The sequence below is a fragment of the Drosophila melanogaster genome, chromosome 3L (assembly GCF_000001215.4).
Source record: "Drosophila melanogaster chromosome 3L".
NCBI classification, from domain to species: Eukaryota; Metazoa; Arthropoda; class Insecta; order Diptera; family Drosophilidae; genus Drosophila; species Drosophila melanogaster.
Genome location: NT_037436.4, coordinates 18,192,695 through 18,207,558, shown reverse-complemented (window position 1 = coordinate 18,207,558; position 14,864 = coordinate 18,192,695). Strand labels below are relative to the sequence as shown.

The 14,864-nt window shown below is 38.6% G+C and overlaps 1 protein-coding gene and 1 long non-coding RNA gene across 2 annotated transcripts; both read right to left on the bottom strand.

Annotated features, from left to right (window-relative positions):
• Positions 1 to 3,921: 3,921 nt before the first annotated feature.
• CG7320 (uncharacterized protein) lies at positions 3,922 to 6,065 on the bottom strand. Its single transcript, NM_140777.3, has 3 exons — positions 5,985 to 6,065; positions 5,796 to 5,923; positions 3,922 to 5,735 (listed from the first exon to the last, which is right to left on the bottom strand). The coding sequence occupies exons 1-3, from the start codon at positions 6,052 to 6,054 to the stop codon at positions 3,993 to 3,995; spliced, it is 1,941 nt and encodes a 646-aa protein (NP_649034.3). The 5' UTR covers positions 6,055 to 6,065; the 3' UTR covers positions 3,922 to 3,992.
• A 4,561-nt stretch (positions 6,066 to 10,626) lies between these two features.
• lncRNA:CR45234 (long non-coding RNA:CR45234) lies at positions 10,627 to 11,387 on the bottom strand. Its single transcript, NR_124980.1, has one exon. It is a non-coding gene; the product is annotated as a long non-coding RNA:CR45234 (long non-coding RNA).
• Between the last annotated feature and the right edge of the window lie 3,477 nt (positions 11,388 to 14,864).

Sequence of the window (14,864 nt, the reverse complement as noted above, 5' to 3'; positions counted from 1 at the left end):
ATCAGTGTGTAAAGTACATATACTTTTTGTGTCTATAAAGAAAGCGAATCTATATCTTTGTCCCTTGTCCATTTAAGCGTTCTCCACATCAAGCGATAGCGCTCAATAAATCTCTTTTTACTCAGAATAATTAAATTTATGTAAGTAATATATGTTTAATGTAAATAGATTACTTCGCTATGGTTCAAGGTTGTATATCAATTGTAAAACTCTGTATGTATTGTACAATTTTAAATTCTAACACTTTGAAATTTCAATTCGATTATTCAGCATCTGCCCAGTTAAGTTCGTTTCAAAACAAAAACATCCACAATCACCTACCCCAACAAGGCCATTAAAATGTGCCAAGAGTGACCCACTTTCACTGTCCAGAGAATGTGAACAACAGCTGTCAGACATCGTGAAATAATGGACAACCCTTGAGTCTGAGACTTGCCCACAAACGATAAACCACTGGACAGAAGACAGAAGACAGAAGACAGAGGCCTCCAACGCCTCCCATCTCTCATCCGACTGAGGCGAAACAAAAGACGGCAACCGGCAAACATGGGGAATACTTCCGATCCATTATCCCGATCTCGATGGCGAATGAAAGTCGGATCGCCCACACCTGAGGAATAAAACAAAAGATCAGCTTGCCACAGGCGGTGATGAACTCGATTCGAATGAGAACTATGTTCAGCACAAAAGTGTATAATTTATTGTTTATATTTCACAATTATAAGAAAACTGAACTTAAAACTGGACATGTTTTTGAAACATATACTATATACTATATATGTACATATGTGTATGAATATCCGTGTGTAATGCGTACTTGGATTTATGTACATCCAATTGACAGCTGCGAAAAGAACGTCATTGTTTCTGAAGTTTATGTTGATTATATTTAAATTTATTTAAATATTAAGTCGACATTTTCAATCGGTAAATCCACATATGTATAAGGCTCAAAATTAATCTCACAAATAAACAAGCTGCTTTGTACAACATGAGCCATTTCTCAGCCGATTTAAAATTTCGCTGAGCTTGAGCTTATCAAAATCTAAAGATTAGTCGTCAATCGTCCGAATGTTCCGAATTCAACATTACAAATATAAATTACTAAAATGCAAAGAGTATTAGTTATTTTAATTCATGATATTTTAAAAATTGCCATGCATATAGAATAATCATATTAAGAAGGAATGAATATCCTGAAGGGTATGAACGACTTCGAGATTCGAAATAATAATTTCTTGTGTCATATTGAAAGTGGATGGGCAACTTATATCGTTGCAATCGTTTGCGTACAGGGCAATTTATTAATTATGCATAAATGGCAAGAACCTCGTTGAAGTTGAGCAAGGGATGCGGCGGGGGAGTTGGAGGTTGAAGGCAGCTCGGCGGAAAGTTCAAAAAGCAATCAAGTTCTGAGTGCCGACAGTTCTCAGCCGATTGTATACAGTTATGCAAACAGAAGGACCGACGGGATCGGCAGACTTTATAGCCTGACCAACTGGAAGTTAAGCTGACAAAATGCACTTCAGCTGGAAACACACCTTATATGGCAGACAACACACACACGCACACACACACACGTCTTTTGTTGTCGTTGGTCGGTCATTTTATGGTTTTTATCCCTTAGTTGGCAAAAGTTTTCATCGGAAACCATTTGACTGGGCAAAGTTGTTTATTTGCTTCCCGGTTTAATTTGGGCGTAATAAATTATTATAGAGAAAAATAAGAGAAAAAAATTAGAAGCCATTACTAGGTCTTCTACCTGCGCGATTCAGAGATCCTTCAACGACGATTCCCCCCTCCCCCCTCCACCCTCCCGCCGCCATGTGTTCTCAAGTGTTTCGGTTCAATCTTATTCTGAACACCAACGACACCATTTTTCTTTTCCACTTCTCGGATTCTTTGCTCCTTCGCAAAGTTTTAAATTTCTTGGAAATAAAAGCCTGGACATTAGTTTTCGTCCTTCGCCTTTCTATCGATCTACGCTCGGCTGCCCCTTTTTATTATTTCTATCTTGTTTTTTTTTTATTTGGGTTTTTGGGTTGTCGGGACAGCCATCATTTTGCAGCTACCTAAGGCAAGAGCCTGGCACTAGAATGGCTGGAGGAAGTGAGACAGACAATTGAGGGAGCGAGAGGGAAACTAAAAGGAAATCTAGGGCGCATTACGGTTGCCTAGTCTTATAGATATGTACACTCTATCTAGTGTTAAAGGTTCATCTCTACGAATTTGAGTGGTGTTTCCTATAATTCCTTAGTTCGATTGAAATAGTAATCAGTTTCTTAGTCCGGATTCAAGATACAATTTTTAAATAACCCTTAATGTTAAACTTGAACTTTTCAATGTTGGGATTTGGTTACAGTTTCTGTTTATTCGTAATCCAATTAACATATTTAAAATATATTTATATATATATTTATGTATATAATTATGTATATATATAATTCGTATACTTAGTATTAGAGCTACAAATTTATTTGATTTATTTATTATTTATTTGCATTTTTTATTTAAACATTTTCTAACCAAATATAAATACATGCATACTTACTTTAAAGTTGAAATTGTGCTTCTGTTACGATTATGCCTATTTCATTGCTTTTATTCATGCTAAAAAAAGCTATTACTATATAAATAGTAATAATAATAATTAATAACACTACGCACTCTGTTGGCATTTGTGCGATGCTACTTAAGTGCGAAAAACAAGTTCATTATTTTTAGCGGGTATCTGCAACTCTAGCAATTTCCAATCATTCCACTTTTTGATCCACGTGTTATCTATTCAGTTGCTTAGCCATCGACGCTCTGTTTTTTGGCCTCTGTCTGCGTGCGTTTATTTAATTTTTTATTCGGGCTTCACTTGTGCCTCATACGCCGTGTGGTTGTTGTAGCTGCTGACTGGGTGGGTTGCTATACGAAACCGTGCAGGTGTCCAATATTTTCTTTTATACCGCGTCATCGGCCCAAAAGAAAGAGAGAAAAAATCGGGGAAAAAAAGAAATAAAAACTAGTTCTAGACACACACAGCCATCCCCCCTTCGAAGCCCCTGCCGCCGTAAAAACCTTATTTCGCCCATATTTTCGATTCGATTGCGTATAACAAGTTTAGCGGTCTCGCTATCCCCGCCCCCTTCTACAAACCGTTCTTTGACTTGATATAAAGTGCTTCGCATCCATGCAACGTCGTCTTCAAACCCCAAGCCCCATGCCCCATGCCCCATGCCCCATGTCCCCGTTGGGTCCAACCCCCTCGCCAACACAAGCCCTTTCCCCTTCACACAGACATATATACATATACATATATTATGGTTCGCTTTTAATTTTTGTTTTGATTCTATGCTTTTGAAACTGCTGCACTGAGAAAAATTCAGGCTATATTCCTAACATATTTATTCTTAATAAGTAACGATTTGTGAAACGTATTTATTAAGCAAATATTGAGATATAATTGACATTTCACCCATTATTATATTTACTAATCATAAATACTTAATTTTCTTAGACTGTTAATATTACTTGAACGAAGTGCTCAGTGTAGTTTTGATTAATATTGTGTACATGTTGAATTTGAGGTTTTAAGACCCCATGTGGAGTGGCCCGTCTTCTTAATATTTCCTCCATGCCTTGTAATTACCCAAATTTGGCGTCACTATCCGTTAAAGGGTTTATTTGTTGGACTTATGGGATGGGGATAGACAGGAAAGCGGTAAAATGGAATTGAGGTGCATATCTATGGAGTTGCACTAACGACATCTTAAACGCTACTATGTATGGTAGATACTCTGTGAGAGTTTTTCAAATTGAAATAGGCAACGTAAAGTAAGTATTTGATAATATCTACATATTCAAATATTCTAAAAGATATATTCTAAAGAGCACGTAACCCATTCCATCTAATAGAATTGATATTCATCTAATCAAGTGTTTTATTTTATTATTTATTAACACATATGCTTACACTTTAAACTTGTTAATTAGATTTATGCCTTTTAATTCTCATGCAGGATATGCACATCCTTCCAGAACACATGATCTCCGGAGATTTCAACAGCCAGGGCGTCATCTTCCAGAAATCTTTCGAAGGGGTAACCCAAGGGCAGTTCATCCCATCGACTGACACCCTGGCTAAAGTCACAATTAAGTTCGTTTTCCTGCCGAGCCCTAAAATCATACACACTGGCCACGATCAGAAGACGCAATTTAAGGGGATTTCCCAAACCACCACGCGGTAAAATCAGACGTCGAGGGAATGCACAATTTGCAGTTGATATATTGAGGGGAAAGTCGAATTCATCCCTTTCGGCCAATTTAACAAACTGATAGAGTTCGGTGTATGAGATGTGATCTCCAGCGAGGCCTTTAAACTCCTTCGATTCCCTGGTTATTCGATTCAATCCAGGGTATATCACAGTCAGGAACGAATCGAGTTGATAGAATGGCTCTCTTTGAATGTTTCCTCCTCGCTCAGAAGTGGTTAGAAAAACTCGGAAAATGGTCGATTGTGTTTTGTTACTCGATATGAGCAGGTTGTATGAGAAATCCTTATGTTGCAGTCGAAATTGTCGATGTTGCAAAGTAAAAGGCCACACAAACTGGCCGGCTAAGTAAAAATGTTGGGCGGCCAGAATATTACTAATATCAACATCAACAGGTTGATCGTAGGTAATCAAAGGAGTTATCTGCATATCATCTATGCGAAGATCACTGGGAATAAATGTTTTCTGGTTATTCGGTTGGAAAACCTGACGATACCAGCGATAAGAATCCAATAATCGCTCAGCATAGTAATAAAAGTCTTCGGATCTCACTATAGTTCGAATATCCAGTAAAATATTAGTTTCGATAACTTCATCCACAGCTAATTGTGTCCAATCATAGGGAAATAGTTCTTCAAGTCCGATTAGCCAATTGTTGTTCTCATTCAGATTAATACGACTTCCATTAGTTAGCTGAATACTTTGAAATGAAATGGTATCCCCAACTTTTGCCTCCAATTCTGATATCTTTTTAGTTATAAATTGGAATTCCTCGTTTATGCCACGATTTTGTGTCAGCCTCTTGTAAGCCATCTTTTGGCCATAACATTCAAGTTTATAACGAGCCAGTATTTGACTCAACTGATAGTAGCACCATTCGCGCAACTGATCTGAATTTTCGGCTGTTAAAATCACTCCCATGTTCAGATTATACCAATACGATTGCCAATCTATATCTTCTAACAAGTGTTCTAACTTATTTCTCTTTTTCTGTTCATTCATCCTTAGAATATTCACATCAGCCATGGCCTGAAACCATTCAATGGTACCTCGAAGATTACCTTCCAAATTTAAAGGTTCCAATTTTTGCGGATGGATTTCTTCTACATCGGTCATATTCACGTATCTTATCCAGTTGGCAAAATTGAAATTTCTTGCTTTTCTCACTGTTACATCATCGTGATACGATTCTGGCCACAATTCATAGATCTTGGGCATAATCAAGGCCTGATAGTCCTCTCTTTTGAGGATCAATTGAGTGAGAGCTTGAACAAAAATACACGGATGCACATGAACTCGGGCCCAGCTTATATTTTGCCATAAGGTATACCAATCCCTGGCGTTGTAGAAAAATTGATATAATCCCAGCATCTGCCGATAATGATCGGCATAGAGGGGATTATATCGTACATTTCGATGTAAAAGTTTTCCCAAACTGAAGTCTTCATAGAAACGTGTCATTTGCTCGTTGTAGACCTTTGAATTTCATATATTTTAGTTATGAATACATTTTTTAATTTCATTCCGTATACCGACCACATACTGTTCCTTATCTGTCACCAATTGTTTTCCCAATAATCGCCACTGTTCGTTCATCAAAGGTTCGTTAACATGATGTAGAATTTCCAACAAAAAACGCTGCTTTTCCAAAAAGTAACGATTTGCTACATGTTAATGTGTGCATTAGGGATTGAAATAAATTCTAAGATATTCCACATTATTTACCGATGCCATTAGCAAGCACCTCCAAGTGAATATTAAGTCCCAACAATGATAAGAACACACAAAGTCTCATCTCGCACTTGTTTACCACACACCACACCAAAATAAACTGAATGGCATCGTGCAAATTGCATTGTGATTACACGCTAATAATAGCTTAGCTTTCTTCCAAAAAAAAATTTAAGTAGGGTGGCTATTTTAAAATGAGATAATCAATTATGGAGCTTGCATAGAAGTGCACAGAAAATCATTGCTTTAAAATTTAAAATATACAAGCAAATGAAATTCATTGACAAACTCAAATCATTTCGATTCTCTTTAAATGAGAACAAAAACAAGTGTTTTCAAATTAACTAAATACACGTTTCTTTTCTCCCCTTAATTGCCTATTGTTCGATAATACATACTGAAATACTGTTAATAAGATGGAAAATGAGTCTCATTTGCCTATTAGTCACCAAGAGTGGCACAATAATGCAAATCGCTTTTCACCAACGATCACTTCCCGCTCCTTTTGCGAAAATGTGCGGACATTAAATTGCCAACTCAGTGGCTTTGTGGGGTCTCTGATGTCTGATTTTTTGATTTCTGATGCCTGCTGATGACTGGATGGCGGAAAAAAGGGCAAATTATAATGCGAGTAATGTTAATTACAGTCAGCGCGACTTCGGATGTCTCGGTATCTGTATCTGGCCCATTGTTCGTCCAGAAATTGGCGCATTAATGTAAATCGGCAGCCAGGCATGACGGATTATAGGAAACCAGACCTAGTCCAGATGCAGTAAATTATCGTCCAGTTACGCCAGCATTATATACAAAGCTCTTTGTTTCCATACGCGTTGACAAAACGTTGCGCCTAAAGAACGTAATGAGTTGGAACCGAGCAACCAGTTAGTTGCACCACCATCACCCTGTAGCTGCCACTAATTGATTCTCATTGATGGTGGTAAGAAGTTTTTGGGCCGATAAGCCTGTTAGGACCGTTACCGATCGCCCGTAGCTGCCGCTGCTGCCTCATGAAAACTGATTACCACACTCTATGGCAAACGAAACGTGACAATCTGCTGCTGAATATTGCATAATCATTGTCAATGTTAGATTTCACGTAAATGCACTGGAACATAAACATAAGTTTAGCAGTTAAGACGGTATTCAGAATTCATATGATTTTTTTTTCTATTTCTTTAACGAGTATCTAGTACTATGGGATGGTACTAATAAGGTAATGGAATGCCTAAGATTTTTAATTTAATTGTTATAATAGTTATCAATAGTTTGTAATATAGATGTGCCATATGCTCTATGCCAAATTTCTCTCACTGTAACGAATAGATGCATCCTATCCCTTCTTCGCACGTGCACATTGACACCCCGCGTTTTTTCCCAGCGTTTTCATTCTGCCTTCGATCCTGAGTGCTTTGCATAATATTAGCACATTAACTGAGATCGGGAATCGCATCGCTGCATCTTGGCGCAAGTTTTCAATGGGCTTGCCATCATCAAATTGCCATAAATCGTCACATTCGAGAACCCTTAGGGGCCATGCTATGCTCCTTTCCAATGTCATCATAGTCTTTCTGGTTTTTTTTTTCTTTTTGTGGCATTTCCGTGATCCTTGCCCCCGGGAGGCTTATGAAATGCAAATTACATTTCAATAGCGCGATTTAATGGTACCCAGCTACTTTGTTCTTTGTCATCGCTCTGATGATTGCCCCTTTTTAGCGCATTGGAATCGTATTTAAAAAGTCATTATCGGACGGATCCAGCCCCCCTACCAATTTCAGCGCATCAATCACTGCGCCTTTTGTCAACCTTCTCCGTTTTTTTTTTTTTTTTTGTTGGCTCATAAAACGGTTGGAAAAGTGGACATCTTAGGCACTATGCTCGTTGGTAGGGTAGATCGCATAATATTTTAAGTTAGAGAAAAGATTTTCAACTCACCGCTGGAGGTTTTCTTGAGCTAGCTACTTGTGTTTTATGACATTCTACTATTATCTAGATGATCCTCTTAAAACAGAAGCCAAATTGGAAATTTATACATTTGGATGTTTTGACACTCAAAAGGGGTTTCATGTGCTTTCATGGATCGCTTACAACAATAAACATTTCTAGTATTGCCTAATAATAACCATAAATAACATGTCAAGAACTTAGTGCTCGCAATGACTTCAATTACCATATTTCCGCCACCTTGAGGAGTTACCCAATTGCTTTTAGCTGACACCTAACTATTTTCACTTACACTTTGGCTATCTGAGCCAAACTCCATAAGCTTCTTATTTATTATGACTTTTTTTTTTTTTTTTTGTTTGGTGTAAAAATACTTAGCGTCTGACGCATACGACGGTCTCTTTTGGAATGGCATGTGGACCTCGGGCAGAATGTGTAACCAAGCGCAAATGAATCATCCAAAGTCGGGGCCAAAAAGACCAGCCCAGACCGCAGGGCCACGATCGGTAGTCCGATGTTTTTAATAAGGCAAGTCGACAAACAACCAGGAATTGGGTCAGCCGAGATAAATGCGAGTAAGTGTTGTTTAAACATACACTCGAAATTATAAATTATTTAACTTTCTTTTTGCCAGGGAAATATGCGATAGTAACTACGATCTATCACGATTCAATAGATTCAATTCTATTCTATTCTAGAAAAGAACACTTCCTCTGATTTATAACCTTTTTAAATGTTTCTTTGAGAAGGAGCTTCAATATTTGTCTGTTTCTGAAATTCTTTGATTATTTCCCTGTTTTTGCAGTGCACTTAAATGGAGCTGATTTCGGGAGTTCTTCTTGTTCGTAATTTAATACACTGATGGCTACGCCAATGGGGACTGGGAAAGGAGTTTCGAACAATGGCTGGTCTTTCATGCGAACTGTCAACTTGTCACGACAATTAAGCAAGTCGATGGCTATCTGGCTATCTGGCTATCTATCGGCGGAACATCAGGAAACGCCCACGCATGCCAGTCGTCTTAAGCGTTAAACAAATTAAATATCCGATATGTTTGGAGGGGGTAAATTATTGAAATACAACACCGATCGAAGTGGATGGATGCATCAGTTTGTGGCGATGACCCAATTCGCTCTGCACTTGCGCGACAATTTTGGTAAACACAGAACCCACGGGTAGACAACATGCCACCGTTAAAGACAGAACCCCACCACCAATATCACCATTCTTTTTGTCAGCAGCTCCAATATTTGTTTACCATTTAGTTTATTATGCTGTGTGCGCTTTGGTTTTCTGCCTTGTTTGATTGCCCTTATTGGACTTTGGTTCGTTCGCTTGGGCGTTGGTGATTTTCAATTCAAGTTATGATTATTATATGTTGGGAAAGTCAAATAACGGTCGCTATATGTCGGGCCATATGCATTCAAAGTCCCACAATTGCCGGCGATAATTTCAATTTGATGAGTTTTCAATTGGCTTTTCCATTGCTTTTCCCAATGGGGTTTTTGATCTTTTCATCGGCGGGAGCGCGAGGTGTTGGGAAGATTGTTAATATGCCAAATGCTTAACAAATATCGTACATTAGTTCACCTTTGTTGACATCTATGAGAAAGAAGTTATAAAAAATAACTTAATTGATGCGATATGTGGGAATGGGAATGGAGCTTGTCGCAGCGTAAAATGTTATGCTTAGTAATTGGGAAGATAAAATTTGAATTAAATAATAATATTATTACATACTTTAAAAAGATACAACTTTTAAGTTCCTCTTCTGTAGGTTCTGTTAATTAAAAATGCATTTCCTGTCCTCAATTCGAAATCCCCAGCTGCAAAAGAGTTAACCCAAAAGAGTTGAAAGCGCCAAATCATCGCGAGGATTAACACCAATCGACCGGAGTCACCGTTGATCTCTGCCCACCTGAAAAGTTCCCATCGTTTTACGTGATTTGTTCTGTGTCAGTTGCCTTTTCTGCCTGTGACAAATTTACGGGCAGTGACATTTGTAAATTTCATTTTAATAATTTTTTTTTTTTTTGGAAATGCTTAATCACTTTTCATGTCAAGGCGTAGTAATAAAAACGATCGAGGAGAAAATTGTAGATGTTCGCCAATGCGTAGTATCTTTAAGTTTTGCTTCGATTGTAGAGAGAGAGGCTTGTGTATCATGGAATTTTGCACCCATTGCTTTCGGTGCGAAAAATCTGAAACAAGTCTCCCTGTTGTCTGCCACAGCAGATATCTAAAAATAACAAACAAAACATAAAAAAAAAGATAAAATATTGTAAACAAAATTTTCATTCCCCCTTTGCGCAGAAAATTCTTTTCGTTTATAAATACAACTGTCGCGAGATTGTCAAAGTTGACAATTTATTTTTAATCAACAATACGCGCAGCAAAAACTCAACCACAGTCCGCATATCTCACAGATACTTATTTTTCCCACTTTAGAAAGGCATCACGCAAATGAAATTGAAGGGGGATAGGAGATACCAAATGGAAATTTAGTCAATGCATTTTTGGTACTTCTAAATAAAGTACCTAGGTTTAATGTGTTTTTTTTAGCTCTTTTAGCTCTAATGATTTTGGAACTGAAACTGAATTAAAGTAAAAACATAAATGGGCACATTTACAGTTTATCTTATTTAACTACGAAATTGGAAACAAATTATAAAATATCTCTGTATGTATATAAATTCATCTTCAAAAAATTTAAATTTTATTTACTAATGCAGTACAACATTTTGTTATCTTTAAGGGTCTCCTATGGGAAGCATCTGCTAACCCACTTCGGAGGTGATCCCAGCGACCCAGAAGAGCCAGCCAGCCAAGCGGATCGCTTGCTCCAGAGAGCCACTGACCATCCAGCCCAGATCGCATCCCTTGGGCGGCTCTTTGATCCCATTTACGTAGAGCGATGGGAAGTTTCCGACTTACTGGAGCATGGATGAGATTCGCTTTCGTTTCGCGGATCGATTTCAGCGAAGGAAGGAGAATGATTACACAGCATCGATCCAGCCGAGGATCACACGTTTTTGGACTTTTGGGGCCAGTGGTGGTGAGCAATTACAGTAATTCCAATTAATACGCGGCAGTTGATCAATTTCCTTCGGATCGTTTCGATGTAAGATCGCACAGATGTGGCGCGTGCTGCATGCCAGCCCAGCACCAAAATTGCACCCGTATATCTGTATCTGTATCTGTATCTGTAGCTGTATCTGTATCCGTTGCTTGTATCTTTTTCTATGTCTGGCCTACACTCGCCCATCGAGCCACACTTATTGTTGTCCATCTATTTGTCTTTGATCAATCACTGCAGTTTCAGTTGCAGCGGCCAGTAGCTGAAAACTGAAAGCCTCGGACCAGCAATTATAAATGGCAGCCAGCCCGCAGAGTTGGCCACAATAATTGCCCCAAAGGGGAAATCGGCAGCAGTAACTACTCCAACTTTGTATCTGACTGTAGTAGACACGCTAACTACTTTGGTGTTTTCCTAGGCGGTCGAATGATATACGAGGAGTTCTATGACTTTTATCGCACAGTTCTAACTAACTGCAGGCGATGCTCTGATGAGGGTAATCCACGCAGATGTATGTATGTACATATGTGGACTGCTTTTCAGGGGACTCAAAGTTATCAAACGATCTAACTGTTTCTGCTCCATAATTCAGGATCAAGGCAATTTAATTCAGCTAGAAGACATTAAATAATTTACAGGAAAAAACCAATAAAGACGCTCATTGTGTTTTTAAAGCGGACTAAAAGTGCAATTACTAATAATGACAAATAAAGGACAAATGAGAAACAAATTTACGGTACAAAAATAATGATAAAAACAAGCAAGTACGTATTTCATTTTTGTTAAAATTCAATGGCCCTTAAATTATTCGATTATTATTGAATTTTATTTTACAAAATTAGAAGAAAATGAAAACCACTAAATAGCCTGAGAATTGACTTTAAAACCCTTAGTTAAACCCAACCCAAAATCAATGCACTTGGTCAAATCGATCGAGCCCACTTAAATATGGGCTGTGCTCTTGGCCTCGAATTGCGATCGAATGGGCTCGAAGTCGGCACTGCGACAGCTTCCCCCCATACGAGGTCCCACCCCCCTTCTTCAGCAACTTCCCCAACCCTTTTCCACCAAACGTGGCCAAGCTCAGGCATATAATTTCGTTGACGCGCAGAATAAATGATAAATGCAATCATTATAAGAAACACAGCCACAGCAGAGCAACGAAAACTTGGCGAACACGAACGCATGATTAAAACTTTGGCAAGGATGTGATGGGACGAAGAGGGGGGGGGGATGGCTGGTGGATCCACGATGGGTTCGCATTCTGAAGCGTTGATGCGAAGCTCAAGATACTTTGTGCACTGTCAGAAATTTGTACGTTTAGTTGTAGTTTAATCCATATCCAAGTGAACATAGCTAGGAAACTAAGAAAACAATTTAGAATAGAGCTGTTATAACTTTAATTTTGTGCTGAGTATTATTATGTTATTTCGCCAAGTGTACGATCTGCGGTCCATCCGATGCGTGCGGCCGGTTTCAGCCCATTCCCTTGGAGTTCGATCGTGATACGCTGCTGACCGAGTGCAGCGCGAATGTTTTATGACCAGTCCCCACCGAGTCCGGCATAATTTGTTAGCCCGGCTGAGAGTGGTCCGTGGTCCGAGGTCCGAGGATGCTGGATCTGGATCTCAATCTGAATCTGTGGGCCATGCCTCTTCGGTCCATTCCTGTCCGCCCCCTTTGCACAGAAGCTGCTCCACCACTCCGGTCGATTGCGTATATGTATTGTATTTTTGTTCGTTTCTGTTTCTTTTTTAATTGTATTTTTTTATTTTTTATTTTGGGTTCTTCTTCTTCATTGGCATCATTTGCCTGCGGGGCATAATTTTTGATGGGCTTTTGTCTGCTTCTTTGGAACCCAAAAGCCAGCAAAGATATTGTAGCGGATCGTGCGGTACCTGGTAGAAATAAGGTAGTTAAGATTAAGTTAACCAAAAATATATATAAATTCGCAAAAAAACCTAAAATACAAATATGGCAAATTATTGAAAATAAAGGAATATGTAAATCATCCTTCTGCGCTAAATTCCACCACAGTACACAATCTCTTTTATTTTTTAATATTCTTAGCTTCTGTGCAATTAGAGGGTATTCTCTGCCAGCGTAGTCGAATGCTAACAGCTCCGCCATGCGCATCAGCCTGAAACTCTCCAGGGCTCCTCTCCTCTCAATCGTTTTTTGGTGGACAGTGCGCATTTGCTTATTGGCTTGCATATGATCAGGGAACATTTTTGCTACACATTTTCACTTTATGAAGCTCCCTCCCCGGAACCCTAAGCCCCCTCTTTCATAGCCTGGGGCACCACAGGAGCAGCAGCGGTTGAAGCGACAGCGAACGGCCCTCTGGGCAAAAAAAAAAAAAGTCGGACTCAGCATGAATATTTTATTTGGCGAAAATAAGGCTGTTTGGATCCAGTGAGATACACTGAAAGAAGTGTTCATTTTTAGCATACAAATTATATTCTTTGATATGAAAAACTTTATTTAAGACTGTATTTCAAGAATATATCGAAATGAGATTGAGGATTTTATTGCGAATGGCGAATGAGATTGGGGGTCTGGAATTGGGGCTGGTATTGGTGGTACTGGTCTTGTCTGTCATGGACACGTCGAATCGTGTCTGGCATGTTAAGGTTGCTTTATTTTGTACCCTGCACTGCTCAAAAGGTTTAGGGATTTTTAAAAGTTTCAATTATATTTTCTTTTTAGCAGAAAAATAAATGCAAGAGAATTGAAAATTGCAAAATTGAAGTAGTTTAATTCTGCTCTCGACTTTATAAATTTACTATTAGATCTGAGTGCCCAATTCCTACAACTTATTTTATTTAGATAAAACGTTTTGAGACACCTGTTTGTCTATCAACTTTGTAATTCTTGGTAAAATTTTTCAGTCAAATTTGCAAGATTTGTAACTTTACTTGACCAAATTTAAGATACGATATCGTGCGGTTTTTGAGATCTTCTCTTTTCTTTAACTTCTTTTTTTTGGGCTTGGTGCGATTTGTTTTTTTTTTTTGCCTGGCAGTTCTTGGCTGCGCTGTATTTTATGCTCATTTAATCTCGCTGCGCGTTTTTAACACATTTAAGGAGTTCCTAGTGTTATGAAGGGGGGGGGGGTGGTGGGTTGGGGAAGGTACCAGGCAGCAGGCACCACATCATCGATTATGTTGGTCTTTTTTCGAAGCGTTTCATTTCGCTGTCCATCTCCGACTCCCTTACTCTGCCCCGTCTCGCTCTTTCAACCGATTTTTTCTTTAACTGCGCACTTTTTGTGGACCCTTGGAGGGTTTGGGTTGGGGAAACGCGGGGGTTGGGGGACTGACAATGGCCGAGACGAGCAGTGACTCGACTCGCTACCTGTCTTACACAAAATAAACGCACCAGCTCTCTGACCATCCCCCTCTTCACTACACGGAGAGAAATAATGCCGAAATGCGTTTTCAATTATATATATTTATATTTATGCTTATTTATTTATTTATTTTTATTTTTATTTATATCCAATAAACCATGCTTACAAAGCAAGAATGTCTGATTTTTTATGTCACCAATAAACATATTAGTTGAAATGTAAATTGTGTCAAACTTATAGTATTTTATATAAAAGCTGGGAATAGGACAAGTCACATATTTTTTCTCACTGCACCTTCCTGCTTAATGTTTAATGTTTTCTCTGTCTTTGTAACATAATTTTTTTCCGTCCCTCTCTCGCTCTCTGTTTGTTTCCAGTTTGGAAACCCTTTAGGCGCTCATTGTCAGCTCAGGTTCTTCGATTCGGTTTTATGTGTTTCTTTTTTTTTAACGAAACCAGATAAAAAGCGAAAAAACGAGAAGTGAACAAACTGCCAGAGATATAT